Source organism: Phodopus roborovskii, unplaced genomic scaffold, assembly GCF_943737965.1.
Source record: "Phodopus roborovskii unplaced genomic scaffold, PHOROB, whole genome shotgun sequence".
NCBI classification, from domain to species: Eukaryota; Metazoa; Chordata; class Mammalia; order Rodentia; family Cricetidae; genus Phodopus; species Phodopus roborovskii.
The window spans coordinates 16,902,098-16,924,640 of NW_026126447.1; the positions used below are offsets into that span (position 1 = coordinate 16,902,098).

General features: G+C 39.9%; 1 protein-coding gene across 1 annotated transcript in view; it reads right to left on the bottom strand.

Moving 5' to 3' along the window:
* Positions 1–22,543, bottom strand: part of Frem1 (FRAS1 related extracellular matrix 1) — a 143,388-nt gene that overhangs the window by 1,526 nt on the left and 119,319 nt on the right. Inside the window, exons 28-36 of the mRNA XM_051188116.1 lie at positions 22,174–22,303; positions 19,837–19,909; positions 14,329–14,478; positions 12,330–12,553; positions 11,657–11,704; positions 11,232–11,396; positions 10,907–11,035; positions 10,404–10,519; positions 2,403–2,488 (exon numbers count right to left, since the gene is read on the bottom strand). Of these exons, the coding sequence (XP_051044073.1) occupies positions 2,403–2,488; positions 10,404–10,519; positions 10,907–11,035; positions 11,232–11,396; positions 11,657–11,704; positions 12,330–12,553; positions 14,329–14,478; positions 19,837–19,909; positions 22,174–22,303 (1,121 nt within the window). The remainder of the gene's footprint in view (positions 1–2,402; positions 2,489–10,403; positions 10,520–10,906; positions 11,036–11,231; positions 11,397–11,656; positions 11,705–12,329; positions 12,554–14,328; positions 14,479–19,836; positions 19,910–22,173; positions 22,304–22,543) is intronic.

Sequence of the window (22,543 nt, forward strand, 5' to 3'; positions counted from 1 at the left end):
GTCTTAGATGACCCCTGTGATAGATTCAACTCCTAAAGGGTCGTGACCATAGGTTGAGACAGACCACTTTGTTAAAGAAAAGGAGCAAATGTTGTAATTATATTTTAACTTAAGATTAAAAAAAACTTTAAATATATCTTAGTGTCTACTTAATGGCAGCTGTTACTATTTTTGAATTTATATTTATTTTTATTTTATGTGTATAAGTATTTTACTTACATGTAGGTCTATACATCATGTTTGTGCAGTGCCAGAAGAGGCTAAAAAAGGGCATAAAGTCCTTTAGAATTGGAGTTACAGATGGTTGTAAGCTGCCATTTGGGTGCTGGGAACAAGCCCACCTTCTCTGCAAGAGCTGATAATGTTCTTAACCTGTTGAGCCATCTCTCCAGTCCCAGAAGCCATTATTATCATCTCTGAGCCCTACCCACAAAGCTCCTATCACAGGGAAACAGATATTTTGTTGCCCATTATTTCTCCTTCCTATTCTTTAAAAGCCTTTGAGGTCATTGGAATGATCGTGGCCCCATAGGTTCATAGGGTCTGGTACTATTGGGAAATGTGGCCTTGTTGGAATAGGTCTGGCATTGTTGGAGGAAGTGTGTCACTGGGGGCAGGCTTTGAGGTCTCAGATGTTTTAGCCACGCCCAGCGTGGCATTCTCTTTTCCTGCTGCCTATAGATCCAGATGTAGAACTCTCGAATACCTCTCTAGCACCATATCTCCTTGTACACTGCCTTATTTCCTACTATAATGATAATGGACTAAATCTCTGAAACTGCAAGCCAGCCCAGTGAAATGTTTTCCTTTATAAGAGTTGCTGTGGTCAGCAATCTTAACTGAGACAGCCTTCATTTTCATTCAGAAGTAGTTTATGAGATATAATTTCTAGTCTTGAGCTTACAATGTTTTAATCTGCTACAATTCTAATGAAAATCACTTTTCCTCTCTTGCCAGTCTACTCCCACTGGCAATTTCTGAAAATTAGATTAAAATATTGTAAGTATCTGTAATATTTGCTTAAAGAAGCTTTTTTCCCTAATTCTCATAATAGAAATTTTAAAAAGAAAAAGCACAAGAAAGGAACTCTTTAAAATCAGAGGGTAGTTTGAAATCTTGCCACTCAGACTTGACCACGACAACAGTTCTAGTTGCCAGCATGCTGCCTTCCTCCACTGAAATTTCAGCCAGGAGCACCCTATCTGGCACTGGATTACTTCCTGGGACTCTTGATCAGATAATGCATGCTTTGGGAACACAGAGTCTTAGGATCATTAGAGAAGTACAGAAAAGTTGTGTTCCAGACTAACTCAACACTCTTAGCCCATGTCTGGATTTAAAGAGCCAATGAAGCTTACAGAAGAAATTGAGAACCAAAGACTATCCTGTATAATTGTTACTCCAAATGCAATGCTTCTCAGAGGAGCAGTGGGAACATTGACTCTGGTACGCCTTGAGAATTCTGCCTCTGAAATAACTTGTAAAGATTTGCTATAACTGTCAAAATTAGAGAAAACAAGATTCAAAGTACATAGAATTGATGATTAGTGTTAAATCATTTTTAACTTTGGCATATATATATATATATATTCTACTTATACATACATTTCTTTTTTATTCTAAATTATTCCATGTCTCACATGGCTATGCACCTACTTTTTTTCACTTAGTACTGGGTCACAAATACAATGTAATATATATCATCTATCCAGGTAAAGGTGATGCATACCTTTAATTCCAGCACTCGGAAGGCAGAGATAGTGGATTGCTGTGAGTTCAAGGCCAGTCTGGTCTACAGAGTGAGTTCCAGGACAGGCTCCAAAGCAATACAGAGAAACCCTGTCTTGAAAAACTAATGTATGTATATGTATATATACATATATGTCACCTATAATAATATAACATATAATTGTTGAATCAACTAATATACACACATAAGAAATTTTTACAGCTTTACTAGATAATGTAAGAACAATAAATATAATCTACACTTTCATATTGACATGTTGTAATATAACTGACTCTATAGATATTTCTAAAGTTGTAAATTTTAGAAATACCATTATATTCAATTTTTATAGGAGTCTAACCACATCCCTAATTATATCTTTGAAATAAATGTTCAAGAATAAAAGTACTCTTTCAAAAAGCCAAAGTGTCTTCTGGTTTTGGTTTTGTTTTGCTTTTTTTTTTTTTTTTTTTTTTTGCTGCTAGGTACTGAACCCAGGGTCTTGCATAGGCTCAAAACATGTTCTGTCACTGGACCATACTGCTAGCCTTAAGATGCTGTTAGCTGACTGGCCAGCTAACTATTGCATGTCATTATTAGAAGGGCATGGCAGGGGTCAGTGCCTTTGCTGTCTCTGTGCTTGCTCCCCGCTCAGGAAAATGCAGATACTTACCAATCCAGAAGGGCTTTCTCCCACCGATATCCCATAACCACTGCATATGCCTCCTGGAGAAGACTGTCACTAGGTTGCCTTGATGCCTGCACAAGCACAAAGAAAAATAAGAATCTCAATACCAGGGAGTCTATATTGCTGCTCATCTGATGTGCATAATAGAAATAAAAAATAAATTAGAAGATATATAGGAACTGCTTCTCATTATTTTAGTGCTCTAGTTTAGCTTTGGTTAGTCTATGGAGTAGGGGATGGGCAACAGCAAGGGAAGTGTTATCGTATTACTTGGCTCTATTTACATCACAGTTCGATGTAATTAGAATATCTTTTTGGAAATCAACAACTGTCTGCTTGTAAGGATTAATTAGATAAATTACTTAATACAAAAATATTATAAAGATTATCATCCTTCTCCTCCTTCTTGGAGACAGGGTCTTGTGTAACTGAGGCTAATCCCAAACTTCATACATAGCCAAAAATAAGCTTAGATTTCTGATCCTCTTAGAGAATTTTTTTTTTCTAGCTGGTATAAATTTGATAGTCACCACTTAATTTGATCAATAAGGCACCCCTATTTTCTTCCCCGATACGATGATTTGAAGTCTAAATTTTGAGCTTGGTGTGTTTACTCAAATAACGCAATAAACACAACCCTTTCCATGTGTCAGTGGAAGGAGACTAGCTCCATTGTCAAACCTCATCCATTTTACAGAAGTTGGAGAAGCTCTTTCTGCCAGCACACGCCATTTTCCCTCAAAATAGAATTCTTGATGAATTACATTGAAGCTAACCGAGTTCTTCCTATAAGTAGCAGTTTATTATCTGAATTCTCTGATGGAGCTTACTCAAAGTTCTTTAAAAACACTCAAATCAAAGCTTGTAGGTTATTTTCATCTTGAAATAATATGCAATTCATGCACATGACTTATCATAACAGCACAGTTATTCCAATTCATAAAGGTAAAGGGGGAATTTAAAATGTTAAGGACTGGTGAGATTGCCCAGTGGGTGATGCCATGCCTGGTGACTTAAGACTTGGGACCCACATCATGGAAGCAGGGACCCAACTCTCTTCTAAGTTGCCCTCATACCTTCATATGTACCACAGTACTCATACCCGTAAATGAAGGAAGACAAAATGGAATTTAAAAAATTTTAAGTCAAATGACAAGAAAATAAAATCACAATGATTTTCTCGCCTGATCAGTATTTGTTGACATGAAGACAAGGGAAAATAAAATAGTAACACATACAGAGTTAAATAACTACTAAATGAAACTTCATTCTATTTGTCAATGTCTTTCCAAAAGTCAGTAACTGTAATATGTTTCTTAATGCTTTTTTTCCTTCCACTGACACAGGATTTGCTGCTCTGTAATCCAATGGTGTCTTACAGGCCTCCTGAGATCTGTAAGAGTGCTGGATAGCTTCGAGCTGCTGGGTTGGAGCTTTATGACTTGGTTTTGAACCCATCATTTACTGTGGCTCGTGTCTGACAGGCACAGCCACTGTAATGAGATGTCTCCTCGTATCTAGTGAGGCCGTTCTTTGTGCTCTGCTCTCAGGACACACAATATTAGACATGTGCTGGATGGGCTTGGGCTATCCCATCACTGTGGAGTGCTGGACTAAGAACGGAAGAGTCAGGATCCACTTCTTGCTTGACACCTCTGTCCCCTCCCCAGTAATTTTCTTACTGACTGCCACCAACCTCATAGCCATCACTAGAATGGATGTAGGTTTATTCCTGGTAACTTAGAATCTACCCTGCTTGAAAAATTTTGAAACTATCTTTAAAACAGACTTTGTAAAATGCATTTTAGATGCTTAAATACAGTTCCAGTTTTCTGTTTAATTCCCCACAAAAACGAGAAGTTCCCCCTTCAAAAACGAACGAAAAACAGGCAGAAAAATAACTATGCCTCACCTTTGCAGAATATTAAAGCAATCCACAAAACTAATGTTTTGGCATGTATATGGTGGTTTTAAGTAAAAAAAAAAATAAAACAAAACTTCCTGTTCATTTTGCTCAATTACTTATAAAACATGGCCTATACTATCTGTATAGACATGTGTTTATAGTATAAAATTGAAATATATGGGTAACATATAAGTGAAAACCCTTTGGAAATTCTGAAATGTGAAGGGTTCAAAATCCAGGAGTGGAAACAGGCTTCACTTTCTCTGGCTATAAAAACAAACACCTTCAAAAGATTTTGCCTAAGTACTGATATTTCAGGGAAACTCCTTAAGGACAGACCAGCAGGAGTCCCAGACACTCCTGTGGGACAGGGAAATGGCATCATAGATAATGATCTATAATAATAGAATTACCAAACATACAATGACTGCCTTAGGAAATGAGCAGATGAGATTACAATATGTAAATCCAAGAAATGCCTAATCTAGCAGTCTGGCTCCTTTGGGTTAGAAAAATAATAAAACACCAATGGAGAGGCAAAGAGATGAGAGATAAAGATTGAGTTGAGTTGGTAATCTGATTAGGGACAAGGGATAACATGCAATTTACTGTTCTCATTGAAACACAGGCATTGTAAATGACCCTCTGGAAATTAAAAAGAAAAAAGAAAAAGAAAAAAGCAGAAAGTCAGACACATACTAGGGAGAAGCCAAGGAAACAGCACAGCATAAAAATGACAGTCCCTCAAGTCCAATCAAAACACATTCTGTATGCATGCTAATTCTAACAGTAGAATCTAAAGCCATCTTCTAAAATAGCTAAGGATAAAGTAAAGCTTCAAGTTACAAAATGTAAACATGTGACTTTAACTTCATGAAAGGGCTTGACAATCCCTAGAGAAATACCCATTTTTCAAGCCAACAGGACTGGCAAACAAGATAAAAATGATCCAGAAAGTATTGGGTGAAGGAAGCAGGAGGCCCAGGGCCTGGCTAAAGATGAACAGCAGAGGGGGGCCTGGGGCTCAGAGACAGCACATGTTGGAGAAGGGGCTTTACTACCCCCAAATGTCCCCCCACCCCCGATATCAGATAATTTGTTTAAATCTCCTAGTGGCCTTTTAAAGAGTGACTGAAACCAGTGTGTACATCTCTAATCAACCTCCTTGTCCTTCTGAAATCAAATGCATGCTCAAGCACCATGCAAATGCAATCAAATACAATACTTAATATTTCAACTAAAATTGGAAGTGCGAAAATGTCACATTACCTTCCATGCCCGAGAATACCATTAAGATGGTATCTGATAAGCAGTTTAGTTTCCCAGGTGAAAAGGTGAAAAGATAACATGCAACTTGAGTTTATTTTATTGCTTTCTTAAAATATGTTTCTAGAACTATTCCCCAAGACTAGAGCCTACTAACTTGGAAATAACTTGAACAACAGTGGTTCTAAAGCTACCTATGAATCATGTTGGAATTGAGAGTGTGGTCTCTCTGATTACCCCCCCACACACACACTTTGGAATCACCAAAGAAGATGGACATTTCTCAGGGCAAAAAGCTTCCATTTACTGTATTCCCAAATGTTAATCATGTTCTGCTACATGTAATGAACATATATTACTGGAAACTTGTATTTATGCCAGATGAATTCTTAATTTAACTTGTAGTAAGACATGAACTCAGTAACTATTAAATCTAGGCACTTAAATTCAGAAATATCTACATTCTTAATAGAGCTTTATGAGAAAGAGATGATCTGAAGTCTGTGTCATTACCAGTGTAAAATACATCTTGCCATGTAAGACAATTGCACTGAGCTAAGTGTCTATTCCCTAACATATGAAGAATTATTTAGGTGGTGGTCTGTGAGAACAATACTAAAAAAAAAAAAAAAACAAAAAACAAAAAAAACAGTATTTTAAGGTATGTTCTAGTCTAGACTCACTTTATTACAGTACAAAAAGTTAAAACATGAATCTATAAATCCAAAACCTGATTAACACTTTTGGTTTTCCCCAAAAGGGTTAGTTGGATCCATTTTTAAAGTTTTATTTCTTTGCTGTGAGAGATACAAGACTTTAAAATACATGATTTTGAAGGCTTGTGTTAGATTTGCCTAACACAAAGTTAAAATAGACGCACTTGTCAATGCATATGTGGTGAGAAGTCCCCTACACTTTGGAGCTCTTTTAGGGAGCGTAATAGAAAAGTCCTTTCTCTTTCCTTGCTTGGATGACAATGAGCAACTGATTTTTGCTTCCTTAAACCTGTCTTAAAATCTGTAAATTGTAGATATTGACACTGGCTTTCCTTGCAGCAGTGATGCGTTTCAAATAAGTTCTATATGTGACGGAATTCCATAGATGACCAAGTACAATAAGAAAGTAAGGCACCATTAACAAGGCAGCACAAAGAACTAGGTCAGGCTAGTCAAGGTCGGGGTGATGATGCTTAACATCAAATTGCAGATGACATCTTACAGTAAGTGCATGAGGAAGTAGGCCGGACTTTAAGTTAATTTCAGCCTTGTGTTTATGATGAGCATGAGTAAATCAGACAGTATTAACAGAACTATGAAGGAACTCTGTAACTAGTAGGCTACTAACCATTAAAAGCTAGCTGTAATAAAATGTATGGAAACAACCAAAACTTTAAAAGATATTGGGAGACTGACTTGGGATTACCAAGGGGAAGACACCGGTAGTACTACTCTAAATGGGCAGTGTTTTATAAAAAGGATTTGTCACACTAAGAAATTACAAGATCATGATTTCAGAATCAAGAATAGATATTCCAATGAAAACAAAAAACAAAAAAAATGCCTGTCTATCTTTACACCAACATCTTTGTATGGATGTAAAGACAATTCCCAGTGCTTGTTACCTCATTTTCTCACCATATTAACAATCCATGAGAATCTGGGGTATAACCCAGTAGTAGAACATGTGACCAGAATTTATCCAGTACACACACACACACACACACACACACACACACACACACACACACAGAGAGAGAGAGAGAGAGAGAGAGACTGCTAAGTGAATAAATAAATAAAGGTTCTAACAGAAAAGTGGCTGTTCGGAAGACAGCATAGTCAATGAAGTGGCTCCTGTGCAAACTTGAGGACCTGAGTTCGGATTCCCGGGGTGAACATACAAGCTGTTTCTCCAGTCCCAGTGCTGGGAAGACAGAGAGAGAGAGACAGGTGGGTCCTTGGTGTCTCCTAGCCAGCAAGTCTGAGACCTCTAGGTGTTTATATAGACACAGCCTATATTAAAAAAACTAAGGTAGTGACAGAGGTTGAAACCAAACCTGAACCTCTAGCCTCCAGAGGAATATACAAACAGCCCTCTCACCAACCCCCAACTAATAAATTTATCTTAAAAAGAGACTGCAAAAGCTTACTAGGGGCGGGCTCGCTGTGTCCTTTGGACCTCACTGGAAGAAAGTGACTGAAAGCACAGGGCAGGCTCTGGCTGTTGAGAGCTAGCCACAGTCGAATGGAAGATAACCAAAAAAAGCAGCTTTCAAGTATGAACTTGGGAAGTTCCATTTTGTTTGCCTACATTTTATCAAGAAATTCCCACGCTTGGCAATCTGGGCAGCAGGGTACATCCACCGCCCTGCCTTTTGCCAGTAAGATCCATGGTTCTCTCCATCTGATAGCAGCCTTTTCCTGACTAGCCTGGACCCCAGATCTCTCAAGGAGTGAAGGAGCAAGACAATTGTAGCTGCCCCAGCTTTACATCCCCTAGATGAACTTCAAATAGAAGTAGGATATCTGGCTGTTTCAGTGAAAGGGTGTCTTACTTATTCTTCAGCATGCAGCATTGTAGCAACATAAAGTTAACTAATTTTTAAGAGTTTTAAATGTCATTATATTACCAATTTACCAATGCCTCCCTCCCCCACCTGAAGGCACTCACTAACCTCTATCATGACTCTATTTACAGTTAAGAAATAAAATATGCCACTAACAAAAAATATGGTTGACTCTCCCAGGTTTTAAATACTTTATTAGTTAAAAAAAAAAAAAAAAAAAAAAAAAACTAGCCGGGTGGTGCTGGTGGTGGTGGCCTTTGGTCCCAGCACTTAGGAGGCACAGGCAAGTGGATCTCAGTGATTTTGAGGCCAGCCTGGTCTACAAAGTGAGTTCCAGGACAGCCAGCACTGCTACACACAGAAACCCTGTCTCGAAAACCTGAAAAGTAAAAATAATCTGGAAGGAAAGCTGGGTGTGGCAGCACAGCCCTGTAATCTCTGGTATTCAAAAAGCTGAGGCAGGAGAGTTGAGCCCAGGGTTTAGAGGCCAGCCTGGGCAACATAGTGAGACTCTGTCTCAAAAGTAAAACAAAACAGAAACCAAACAGGTAAATATACAAATAAGCAGAGAGCTTTAATTTGATGGGTTTTGACAACAGTATTACATCTACATAATAACTATGCAGATGAAGACACAGAAACTTTCCATCCTTTGAACTGGAAAAGTCCTTGGTGCTATTCCTAGTCCTCTCACAGTCTGTGAAAGCCCTTTATTATTGAAGCTGCGTAGGTTAGATTCTCCAACACATATACATGGAGTCACGAAATGTGTATTCTATTATGTAAGGCTGCATATACACTCTATGTTACTTATCCATAATGTATCCACATTGTTGGAGGTTTCAGAGGTTCAGTCTTTATGTATATAAATGTGTTATCTCAGTGATGGAGTACACAGCTAGTACTTTTACAAACCAGTAAAGAAATTGACCCAAATTATTATCACTATGAATAAACTTAGAAAATTCTTTTGTATTTTCTAGCATATGTCTTAATCTCCTGGTAAAGTAGCCAGGGGTAGGATTACTAAGTCACAGGGCACATGGCTTTATTTAAAAAAAAAAAAAAAAACCAAAAACTGTCAGACAGTCCCACGAAATGTATGCACCTTTGTGTGGTTCCATGTATAACACCCATGAGAACTATCATTGCTTTATGCCCTTGTCAACACTGGCCTTGTCATTTTATGATTTTTAATCATTTAGTGGCTGTAAAGTATTTTCGTCTTCACTTACCGCATCTCTAATGGTGTTGAGAATCTTTCCAGTTACTAATGAACCAACTGTCTACTTTTTTCTTGTGAAGTCTCTAAGTCATTTATCAAATTTTGTTTTAGTTGTATATATAATGTGTGTGCATTGATGTACACATGCTACTACCTGTGGGTGAATGGCAGAGGATGTTTGTGGAGTCATCCTCATTTGCTATTATTTCAATTGTATTTTTGTTATTAATCTATAGGAGCTTTGTCCTCCATTGCAAGCCTTTATCAGATATGTGGTTTAAGAACAGCCTTTCCTGCTTGTGGTTTACCCTTTCATTTTCCTAATGGTCTTTAGATGAGCATACCCTTTTAAATTTAATAAAGTATAAGATATGATCAATAGTAACTAGAAATTACTGTAGCCCGGATTTCAGCAAGAATGCATATTAGTGTAATTATATTGTTTGGATAATATCCAGGCTATCAAATAAAAAGTGTGGTCAAGGATTGCTACATATGCATTTTAAAAATCCTTCTGGATCAGATGAATTTTGTTGTCATTTTTCTGACCACAGGTCATCCTTTATTGAATATTACCCAATGAGCCTTTGTCCCACTTGCCTGGCTTTATGGGCATCAGTACGTCCTACATTGCCAGAGGCTGGATGCCAAGGCCTTTCATTACCAGGTATTTTAAAGTCAATAGACATGGATGTCTATCCTCTGCAGAGTGGGAGGGACAAGAGGCAAAGATCAGAACCTACAGTGCTGCTGACTCAGGGAAATTCTTTGGCCTTTTAAAGGTGGAGGAAAAAGGGAAAAGAACGTGCCACTAGTACAGCCATAACAGAAAAAAGACCACAGCAGACATGAAGCATCAAATCCATTTTGAACCACAAACTGCCCTTAGGCACCTTAGACAAAGCTGGACAGACCTTAGACAATACTTATCCCATGACTGATGCAAACATACAGCCCTCCCCCCCCCGCCGCCCCCCCCCGTGAAAGAAAGAAAGCATTAGGTACGTGTGACATAGGATTCCTTACTGTTCTCTGCAAGCTCGGGTAGCCATGGTCCACGTGCCTTTCCTCTGTGTGACCAAGGTGTGACAGTAGCCTGAGTGAAGATGCCATCCAGCTGGGCAGGATTTGCCCTCCAGCCCCTGCAAAGCAGTTGTTAGTGTTCACATCTGAGTGGACTTATAATCTGGAGTCTGCCTCACAATAGGAACCCCTATGTCAGTGGGCCCTCATCGCAATTCCCCATTTAGGAGACAAATGACTTACTACAGAAAGCACCAGCACAGTCAGAAATGGTTCAATTTTATAATGCTGACATAATAGTAACTAAACAAAATTGACTGATTAATGCTATATTTGGGATTTTAAAAAAAGCCACTTTGTACTTTTTTTTTTTTTCCTCATGGCTTCCCAGTGTGGTAAGAACAGATATAGTATGAGTTAAGAATTACATGACAGATTACTTTTCATCAGATAAGCTCCTCACAGGGCATATTAACACTGAAGATACTTGGCTACCCTGCCCCCACCTTGGTTTGGGGACTCCAGGCTTTCCAGGTGATCCCATCACATAGATACAATCTGTGGATGCTTTCTTCAAAATGAAACAGTCCCTTTAATTCCACAGAACAGTTCTTTGGAAACAGGGGCAGCTGACCCTGCAGGGAAGAGCAGTAGTTTAGAAGGATTTAATGTTAAGTTGATAACACACTTGGATCTTTACCTACAAGGCAGCATAGGCATTGAACAAAGTACCCCAAAAAATGAGTGATCCATTTTGTGACATTAGGTGTGTTTGTAGTCCAGGGAGCAGCTTGCTAGAAGGCAAACTGGAAGGAAGAAAGAATTCTGTACCTGTCTGGGGAAGTGTGAGTCAGTTGTGGATTCCACCACATCAGCTGGAGGCCTCTCTGCCACCTTGATTGTCTTCTGTGGTTGACTGATAATGGATATCTTGGCCTTCCCTTTGTGAGCTGAGAAACTACCACTGTCTAGTTTCAAGGAAACTATGCCGTGATACTTGAGGAAACCAACAAACAAAAACAATGAGAAGAAAAAGAGACAGCAAACAAAAAATTTTGTTCTAATAATCAGCATTTCAATGATTGTATCAACACAGAGGCAAGAGGGTTTTTCTTGATCATCCAATTTTCTAAAACAGATTTCAGACAAATAAACAAACAAAACAATTCAAATAAGCAGACAAAGAGAAAAGATATGATAATCTCACTAAGTGTTTTCATCCATGAACATGACATTTAGCAATTGTCTGTGCTTACATTGTAGATGGTGTCTGTTCCATTTCTACAGACAGAGGATGGAGGAACCTGAAATCAACAAAGGGCAGTATGTATGCAAAACTGACTTAAAAAGACAATTGGCAGTATATTCTGTTAAGGTCCTGTACAAAATTGAAAATTTAAAAGAGTATTTCCTGTTTTTTTTTTTTTATGTCAAGTTGAATAGAATTTTTTAAACTGTCATGTCTAGATCAGTTTACTGTTGTGTTGTTTTCTATCTACATCTACTGTACTGGCTGGGAAGAGGAGGTGGCTTTAGGTTTTCAGTGCATCTATGGCACAGAAAAAAAAATAAAGAGAGCACACACACACACACACACACATGTGCACACAACACACAAGAACATGCTTCATTGGAGTCATCGATCCCACACCCAAGAGGTCACTTAAATGTGCTTCCATTCTAGGATCACTGATTTCTCCCTATCTGTCTTGGTCTAAAAAGAACCTAAGCAGGATTCATATGGCTGAATGAATGTACCTATCCCTTCAGTTGGCATAGTTAGTGGAGTGGGTCCGCATAATATTTGCACACAGAAAGGCACCACATGACTCTGGGAAGAACTCGCTATGAGAATCCAGTCTCTGTAGTGTCTCAGACACTTACCACTATATAGCCAAACATCCACTCCCAGAACTCCCCCATCCTTACTGATTTTCCATTCCCATGGGTCCTCATCATCCTTTGAGAGAGGTCTGTGGGATCAAAGTCCTGAAGGGCATCTCCTTTGGTGGAAGATGGAGGAGGTCCCCTTTCCAGATGAGGAGAACCAGCAGTGTTGAGTGAGGATGACCCTGGGGGCGGTGGATGCCAAGTGCCCTTCCCCCATGTGCTGTGCTTGCTTTGGTTGAAGGAATTTGAAGGATGGCACCGTCCTGGAGGCATGCAAGATGGCAGGCGATCAGTATACTACACAAACACATAAGTGATGGCATTGACACAGTTCCTGGAACAGCTTGTCATTAAACCTAGACGGATGAATTTCCCACCAGATGTTGCCTTTTTCCCATTTGCCAGAAACTCCTTCTCTCTTCATCAGTTTCCACCTGGGAAAGCAGTATCCTTCTGCACATGGATGGGGTGATTATAAAGTCATGAAATCCATCCCACAAATCATAGATGAAAATCATCGTCATGGTTTTATAATCATTCCAGACACTTAGGAAACCGGCTCACTTCCCTCCTGTGATTCTCATCAATATGGAAGGTTTATTCAAGTACCACCCCACACACACTTTGAAAGTATTCAGTTTTCCTCCAGTTTTTTTAGAGGTAGAAACTGGAATTGTTTAAAGATGTCATATGATATAACAGCAGCTATAAAAATTTGCAATCAGTTATAATGAAACAAAACCCTAGCACGAAACCTCAATAATCAGTATGTCTGGGAAGGCAGAAAAAAAAAAGAAGAAGAAGAAGATAAAGAAAAAAGGAACCAGGCTGGCGAAATGGCTCAGCAGGTGAAGATAGATGCCTGACTATCAGAGTTTGATCCTGGGAACGGCATAATAGGAGAGAACAGATTCCCACAGGTTGTTCTCTGACCACTCCCCCCCCCCACAACACCATAAGTAAAAAGTAACTAAAAATTAAAGTACAGTAACAAACCTCAACCAAAAAGAAAACAAAAACAACCCACAGACAGGTCCTGTCTGGATATTTATTTTAGTTTTAGCCACTCTGAGATTGAGTACAGAGCCTTTCATCAGCTAAGCAAGCACTCTACCATAGAGGTACGCTCCCAGCCCGGGACATTTTTGTATTTGTAGATTTCATGCACTTAATGTGACCAGACAGTTCTGCTGGAAAAGAGGCACACGTGGTGAGGAGAAAGGTGGGATAAGAGGTGGAAATGTGGGCCTACAAAGCATGGGAGACAGCACCCATTTTTATTACAGAGTGAGTAGGGAAACAGCAGAATACAGGTGAGAAAAAAAAATGCAGATCACGGGGCATGACAAGCACAAAAATAAAGGCTTAAAATGGAATGTCACGCCGCCAGACACATCAAATGCCACAGAGTTAGGAAACCAGAAGCAGAAGGACTTTGGCAGAACAGAACCTCAGAGTGCCAAGGAAGGGCTTTGCTTTTTATTTTATTTGCAGGTTGCTCTGTAGCATACCCTTCCTAGGATGGTTTGGCTCCACATCAGCATCACCAAGTCATTCATTAGTATTCTCCAGCTGCCCCCAAACCCCCAGCCAGCTGCATCTTCGCATCTATTTTTCTCCAATTTCTTCCCTTCTTAGAATTTCCCTGGTCACACTACAGTGGGGGCTCCCATGTTAGGCTCCAAGAGTGCTCTTTAACAGAGGAAGATAATTACAGCCCTGCAAACTCTGGGGGAAAATAATTGTCGATAGATTCTCACCAACATTGTTTCCCCCTTGGTGAGAACAACAAACGCTTAGAAAAAAAGCAACCAGGCCATTGACTTGTTGCTTTTCTGCAGCCATTGCTCTTAGCAGGGGGAAAACCACATGAAGCGAAAACCAGAATAAAGAAACCAGCGTCAGGATGGAGGCAGCTTTCTTGACAAGAAATTACGCATTTTGATTTGAAGGTGCTATCAAGCACTTTGGCTGCTGCAAGCCAGCAGCCATGGCGCCAGGACCGCTCCTGATTTCAAGACCAGGATCAAAAGAATACCTCCTTTTGAGTCCAAAATTTTCACTGCAGCTTTTGTCTTTGTGCCAAGAACCGCATTCACAGGGGAGTTCAGAATTACTTCAAAGACCTCATCATCTTCCTCTAATCCGTCATAGGTAATTGCTATATTCCACATCTTAGTTGACATTCCTACAAGAAGTAAACATTTTAATTACTCTTTAATTGCTATTTCAATCACCTAGGTGTCAGAGAAATATATTAATTAACATGTCTACAGCTAGACTGCAGTAGCCCGAGTGAGCTATTGTACTGCCACCAACTCACTGAGGCCCTGCTGTTCTCCCAAATAATATAAAGAGACCGCATTTGTTCCTGGACAATGATGATCGCCTCAATGCAAACACTGTAACAAAAAGTAAGCTGCATTATAGGGGAAAAAAATGGTTAGTAGACAAAATCCCAGACATTCATTTTTCTCTCAACCCATCCCCTCCGTTCTTCAGAAATAAATAGTTACTACAATCTGAAAATCTTAATAGTTGCAAAAAAATTCTTAAGATGTTGCAGCAGGCAGAAGTGATTATTGGATGGTACTTCAGGCACCTCACAGAATCCTTGAAGTGATTCATTTCCACCAACAGCTGCTTGCATCGGCTGCTCTCCCTCCCCATATCTTCTAGCCCATGGCTGCTTTTCCTGATGATGCAATGTTCAGCAGTTGGATACTCTCCTAGAAAGAATGTATGGGCTGAGGATTATAGACTGGCCTAGACTCCCTTTCTACCTCTATTGTGGAGTACGAACAAGTTTATTCCATATAATCTTCTGAACTTAATGTAAGTTTTAATTTACTAACATATCCCAGCCAAGCTGTCCCATCGGAATAGAAGGCAAACCAAGCTCAGTCATAAAAATACTCAGGCTGGAAGACACTTCTGAAATGGCCCAATCCTCTGCAGTTTCTATGATGGGAACTGTAGAACATCTTCCTGGGTTTATTTAGGAAAGGTGTGTGTAGAGATGGACCAGCTAGAGGGGACAAAGGGCAGTAAGAGGACAGTTTAGCCTCTAGAGCAAAGTTTGAAGTCTGGCCTGCCTCCCCTGACTATGGGTACCTATGGAGAAAGCTCTATAAGGTAGTTAAGGACTATTTCCTAGCCTCCTCTTCTGAGAATTGACTTTTCTTCCTACAGATTGACACATCTCTAACTCTGCCATCCACTTGACAACCACCTTTTTGAAGGTATGTCTTATAATATTTTATGACTGAATCGGTGTCTCATTAACCCCTGTGGCATTCAATGGAAAGTTGAAATTGTTCACTTCTGTATTCAGCTGCTTTTAGAGGGGGAAAATAGAGGCATCTGCAATAATTTTGGTAAACAGAATAAGTTGATGGCCAATCAACTGTGTTCTCAGATTAATTTTTTATAGTCTTTGCAAAATCAGAAGTTGAACTATCTAAGATAAAATATGAATTAATTCCCATTTCATGGATGGATGAATCTGTCCACCAAAATGCATCTTTTATCCATAAGTTCTTACTTTTGCATTAGAAGCTATGGGGAACACCAAAAGAGCAGCTTTAGCCAAGCTTTGACTTAAAGGAGTTTGAAATTTCTTAGAGGAAACAAAATAAATGCAGTTGTATTGGGGTATCCAGGAGAATTTGTTCCAGGACTCCAATTGGATGGAAATAGCTGAAGTAGATGCTCGAGTCCCTTGTACATAGCCTTTGTAAACTTTAGACCATCTCTAGATTGTTTTTAATACCAATATAATGAACACCATGTTACTACTGTACTGTCCCAGACAAAATGACAAGAAAAATCAAAGGTTTTTAAGTCAGTACAGGACTGTCCCAGACAAAATGACAAGAAAAATCAAAGGTTTTTAAGTCAGTACAGGCAGAATGGTTTTCCTGATTATGCTTTGATTTGTGCTTGTCTGGATAGTTGTATGTAGAACTTCTCTAGCCTTCTACAGATATACAGGAAAGTCAAATAACTATTTAAAGCTATATGTGGTCAGCTGATAAAACATACAGAATGGAGCATGTGTAGTAGATGCCTGTAGGCTAGGCCCCACATACCCAGATTAGGGAAAGAAGCAATCTTAGCAAAGTTGAGGATCAGATCAGAGCAGTATAAGGTAGATCAGCTGAATGGAGACATCACATCTGGGGAAAAGAGGCCATGGGCTGCAGGCTGATTCTGTAGCCACACTACAGAGAACCCTGGACACCAGGTGGCCAGATTCAGGCTTTAGACAATGGTTAATGAAGGAGGACTTCACGGACATTCTGAAAGTGAATGCTTTAGCAAACCAATTTTGAGAGTGTCTATGTGAAGGCTGGGTACCTGGACACTCAGGGGCTTTAGAGGTAGCTATGGAAATGAAATGAACAGAAAAAGGGGTGGACAATGAAGACAGTTTGTGAATACTAATTATTAATAATCAGAGAACTGACCATCAAGCCTCATAATGTTAAGTACAATTTTTAAAAATATCCAATCCACAGAAACATATTTCCAAGTCTCAAGCAGTTGTCTACCTGTTTGAAAATTTATTTTACAAAAACGATAGTATCATTTTCAAAGAAACCAACCAGCCAACCAACAAAAACCCCAAAAGGGCCTTAAAAGTATTTGCTGCATCTTATGGAACAGAACCAAATAGTTGAAAGAGCTTTCTTCTGAGTTTTTTAAGAGCATCTGATTTGTTAGCATACATTTGATTCAAGCCTCCCAGGTGTGGGGGTCACCATCTCAGGTTAACGAGATTCGAGTAGAAATTTCATGTTGTTTGGTCCCCTGCTTTCTCCACTTTGCAGGTGCAAAGTGTTCCTTAATTCCCTGAGAAACACCTGGGTCTTCAGGTGGCTTGAACTGTCCCTGCCCTGTTTCCAGAAAACAAAAGGTGCTGGGGTTGAGAAGAGGTTCCTTTCTTATAAACATACCCTGATTTATAGAGGAAGTGGATTACTGGATATTTTCCTACAAAGCAGATTTCTCTGTTGAGAGACATTTTCTCAATATTTTTTAGAAAATGCCACATTAGAGAGCTGTTCCTTTGGAAAACATTTTGACTTTTCAGAATGATGAAGATTTGATTAAGAATGCATCAAATCCTTCAGCGACCCAAGCGCTAAAGAAAAGCACCCATTTGCTTTAGAGTATTTGCACAGGCACTTAAACACTTCAGGTTAGTCACAACAGCAGGAAGCATTCTCAGGATTCCTGTTTGCAAGATCTTGTGAAGTGCTACAGGACAAGCCTTCACCCGATCCCAGGCAGAGTTCTCCAACACAGGAAGCCATGCACAGGATGGCCTGTTCTGTTTCTCTAGCATCAGGAAAGCTGGTATTTCCAGAGAAATAGATTGCTCTCAGCAAAAGGGAAAGAATGGAGCAGGGAACATCTAAAAGAGGAAGGGTTCACAATATGAAAGTATGTAAATATTTACAGGACCTGTGGATGTGGGCAATTTTTAATTCTCTAAAGTAAGGCTTCATGATAAGAAATTATTTCTGGCTTAATACATTCCAAAATCACAAACAATCAAGCATGTGTCTTTTAATAATTGTATAAAATATGCTTATATTATTTTTCAGTGTATAAGCAATCCCTAAAATCCCAAGACCATTTGGAGCTGCCCCCGCCCTCCCAGTCATTAGTAGCTATCAAAAGAGCATGTAAACTCTTCTAGACAAACAGGCATTTATCTTATGCAGTGGACTCCCAAGAGATGAATTTCTGAGTCTCCCCTGGTGTGATACATTCTAGTTCCTCTCAACCCAAACAGTGTGTGTGGGGTGGGGGGGGGGAGGGTACTGCAAACCTAACTTGCAACAAATGGCTACAGATAATACAAAGGACATGCTTTAAGAATGATGGACTTTCACATAAGTCCTTTAAAGAATGAAGACAAGAAAAACACTAACCCTTTCACTGTAGAGCTGAGGGCAGAAGAAGCTGCAGAAGCCTGAGGATAAACATCAGATTTGGAGCAGCCAGTGATAATGTGGTCAGCCTAGAAAATCACTTCATCCAAGTTAGCAAGCTAAATAACCCGAGAAGGAGGCTGACCACAGTATCTGAGCTGCTACAGTCAAATTTACTGTTCCTGCTAACAGTCCCAGTTGTAAACTTCCAAAGCTTTTATTTTGAGGTCTTCTTAACCTAACTGCCAGGACCTCGGAATGGGACCCTATTTGTAAATGGGGTAATGGCAGGAGTAGTGAGTTAGCACGAGGTCATTGTGGAACAGAGCTCTTAACTTAAGCTCATTTGTGTCTTTATGACAAGGGAGGATTTATCCACAAGGAGAGCATCATGGGAAGGTTAAGACAAGGGCCAGGATGGTACAGCAGGAGCCAGGACCAGCAAACCACAAAAAGCACAAAAGAAAGGAACAGGCTAGATTCTCCCTCACAGACACACATGTCAGACTAGAACTAAACAGCTTCTGAAACTGCAAGGCAGTTTCTGATACTTCGTTATGGAAAAACAATATAATCTTCATATGTTTTGCTTCTTGTTGTGAACAGCACAACCACATTCTTAACAGTAAGACTGTCAATGTGGAGACAATGACATTCGTCATCTTGATGTCAAATGAGCTTATATACTCAGTAGATGGTCGTCGTGGTGCCAAACACCTCTGCAGCACAGCACAAACCCACAAGTCCTGGCTCATTCTCTAATGCTTTCCCATTTGTTCATAGATGAGTGGTCCAGGTACTTCACAGACCACAGGGAATGCGGGAGAGCCATGCAGAGCAAGGAGGCAGATGGGCCCATCTACAGGAGCGAGCCTGGAAGGACAGTGTCCAGCCTCCCTGTTTTAAGGCAGATTCCCCAGGGAAGTGTGCTTTTGTATTTGTGCTTCAGCCTTCCTCTTCTGCTCCTCTTCCTCCCCCTCCTGCCCACTAGAATGCTGCCTCCCCAGGATGTCTTTCAGCATTGTCTTTACCTAGAACCATTGCTTATGCTATTGACTAATATTTTTATGTCTGTGCTTTGCACACAATAGCATGTCTTCAGGAGAAGAAGCCACACTTTCATATTTTACATTTTGTACCTAGTGAATTTTTCTACAGATATCAGTCAAAGTGCTATTCGATTAATTGATAATTTGCCCTGAAAGCACCTTATACCAACTTATTTCAAAAGAGATCATTTAGGTCAGTAGGAACCTATATAATCATAACATTTGAAATTTTTCTACTAAAATACGTGGTTATTAATTTACCATTATATTACAATAATATTTAAATTACCTTATTTTTCTGGATTGTTTTGTATATTTCCTTTTATTTTTTTTATGTTTATGATTTGCTATGACCTTTTTTCTATTTCAATAAATATTCACTTGTAATAAAAAAAATAACAGGGCAGAACTTAAGGCCAAACTTGTCTATTGAGAATAGAGTGGTACAGCTTCCTTATTTTCCTCCACTTGGCTGAAATTGCATAATATCCTGTCTTCCCAGCAGTCTCCAGACTGCTTATAGAACATGGAACAAACTGTAAACACAAAACGTACCTGGGTCAAACTGGATCAGTTTGGATGGCGTGACAATAAAATCTTTTCCAACTACAGCTGACACTTGGTTGACCTTAGTGGAAAAAAAATGTCATTTAAATAATAAAAGTAAATATTCTACACTAGAGAAACATTTATTCTCTCACCATACCAGACTAAATTCACGGTCTCAAGTCTGTTTTTAATGTTAGGCAAGATTTTAAAATGATAATAAACCATTTTGGGTCCAGGCTATATGGTATGCCTCTTTTATTTATTTTAAGTTAACTGGTTGCTTCTCCTTTTAAAAGTATCCAGTTATTGGGAAAAGTAAAATGAAGTTTAAAATCTTATTGTTCTCTTTGTTGCGAGCACCGTTTTATTCCATTACCCCTTTTGGTTTTAAAATGAAGAAAGGATGGGGTGGAGAGAAGTGGGCAGCCCTGAGAGCCTGTGTACTGTTAGCCAACTCTGAGGGTTCCTGCAAGCTCCATGGAACTGAGAGCCCTTAGGCCACATTAACCAAACAAGTCCCAAGCATTGTTTTCCTGTTAGGATGAAACCATCACTCTGTGCCAACATGAATGAGAGCTTTGTGGGCCGGACAGACCTGGTAAGAAGCTACGTGAAGGCACTCTTCACTCAGGACCCACAGCCTTAGAGACCTTGTCATGCAAGCTGTGAAAAGAGAAACTACCCCATTCTAAAGCTCCACTGGGTCTGTGATCCAGGACTAAAATCTAAAGAGGCAAGTTTAGGATTCTGAAATGATGGTCTTAGGCCCCGAAGGGAAGCCATCATGTCAGTTAAAAACAAAAAATGCCTGTGGTGAGTTTGGAAAAGGTCATCAAACGAGACCATGGGTGAACATCACAGGCAGTTGTTAGCTTTGTACATTTTTAAGATGACGAAGACGGTCAAGACAGTGAAAGAAACAGAGTATACTACTTGAAGCTCTGAAATGCCCATTCCTGTGGTCTCAGGCAAGATGCTAACAGGTTAATGGTTCTATCTAGAAACATCTTGCGGAAGAAGGGATTACCTCCCAGCTTCCATTTGCTCTTTGTCTTCCATGCCAAGGCGCCCCCTGCACCAGCTTTTGCTGGGAAAAGGCAGCCCATTGTACACCTGCATCCACCATATGCCGGAGTTACATTTGTCTGCATGTTTCTCACACATGCAATTGCCTGGTATTTACCACCACCGAGTTTACAGAATCCTAAGTCAGAAAAGCATGTCTGAATCAAGGCGTTTGGAAAGGCAGGTCGGGTAAGTGGGACAATTCAGAGGGCAAACAGCGCAGGGCAAAATGTATCTTCTCTCTCTTCTCAGCCAAGTAGGCCATAAGAGCTTATGTAAAATGGCAGGTTATACGCTATGTGGAGCTGCCCCCGAAGCCTCAGGGATTGTACTTAACAAAGGCCTGCACACGTAGCTGTCAGGTTCATACAACTTATGTAGACTAAGGTCCCATGAAGGTTCTTTTCGCATGTCAAGGTGAGTGGTAACATAGACCTAAATGTTTCACTCAAATATGCAACACTTCCTGTGAAGGACTAGGGGATTGGTAAAAAGCTCCGCGAGGCTAATTCTCTTCTTTCCCATGGCCCTTCCCTGGAGTTACGGAAAATGCCAGCTTTTCTACTTAGTTGATAAAACACCAGCAGGGCCAGGACACAGAGACCTATATCCACTAGAAAGATACACATTGAGTCTGGGTGTGGTCAGGTTTAGGTCCACAGGGAATTGAGGCACTTTTAACTCTTAAAACTGCAACTATCAGAGATGCTCTCTCACCCAGAGGCTCATCCCATCACACTCTGTAGAGTCTTTTCTGGTTCTCCACTGAAGCGTATAAACTGGCCCTGCAAGCCTTTCTGAGAGGACATTCTCAAACTCCTTCAACTCTACAGGCCACAGGTTGTGCTCCAGCCTAGGGAAAGGACAACAACTCTGTCGAGAAGAGACAAAGTGAAGACTCTTTCCATAGCTGGTGACTGTCCCAAAGTGCCCTTTGACTTCTGCACGACACAGATACATCTCAAGATAGGTTTATGTCACCTGTTTTACCTTATCTATTGAGGCATAGACAGTGGTCCTATTCCATTCTTAGGGGACAATGGGTGACCGATACTTGCTTTAGTCACCTCATACAGGCTGTACACACCTTTCAAGGTGGAGTTTAATACAGATTCACTAAGCTGGGCACATCTCTCTGTGAAATCAAACTTTGAGAGCTCTGGCATATAGTGATACTCCTGTAGTTTCGTTTCCTTGAGTTTTTCTATGAAAATCATCAAAGGAACTAACCAACAACACTAAGTACTGTCTTGACAATTTACATTTTAGAGTTGTTACCTCTATGCCCACAAAGGCTGACTCCACGGAATATCCCCTTCTGGTAACTTCCAAGGGCAATAAGCCCACATCCTCACAAACCTCATATTCAGTCTGGAACCATTCAATATAAGACCACTTCAGCTCCAAGCTGTGCATGAAGAAAAGGAAAAAGGTGACCATAAGGTACTTGTATGTATGCCCCTCAGTATGGTCAGCTAGATGGGTGACTGAGCACTGAGTTCCATCATGGCAGCAAAGGAGTTTGGCTAACCCATGCCAGTGACAGAAATTGCTCACACTCATTTGCAGTGTTTGTTCATAACTAACTTTTGCATTATCTTATTTGATCCTTATAATGACCTTGTGAGGAAACAGAGAAGGCGTCAGG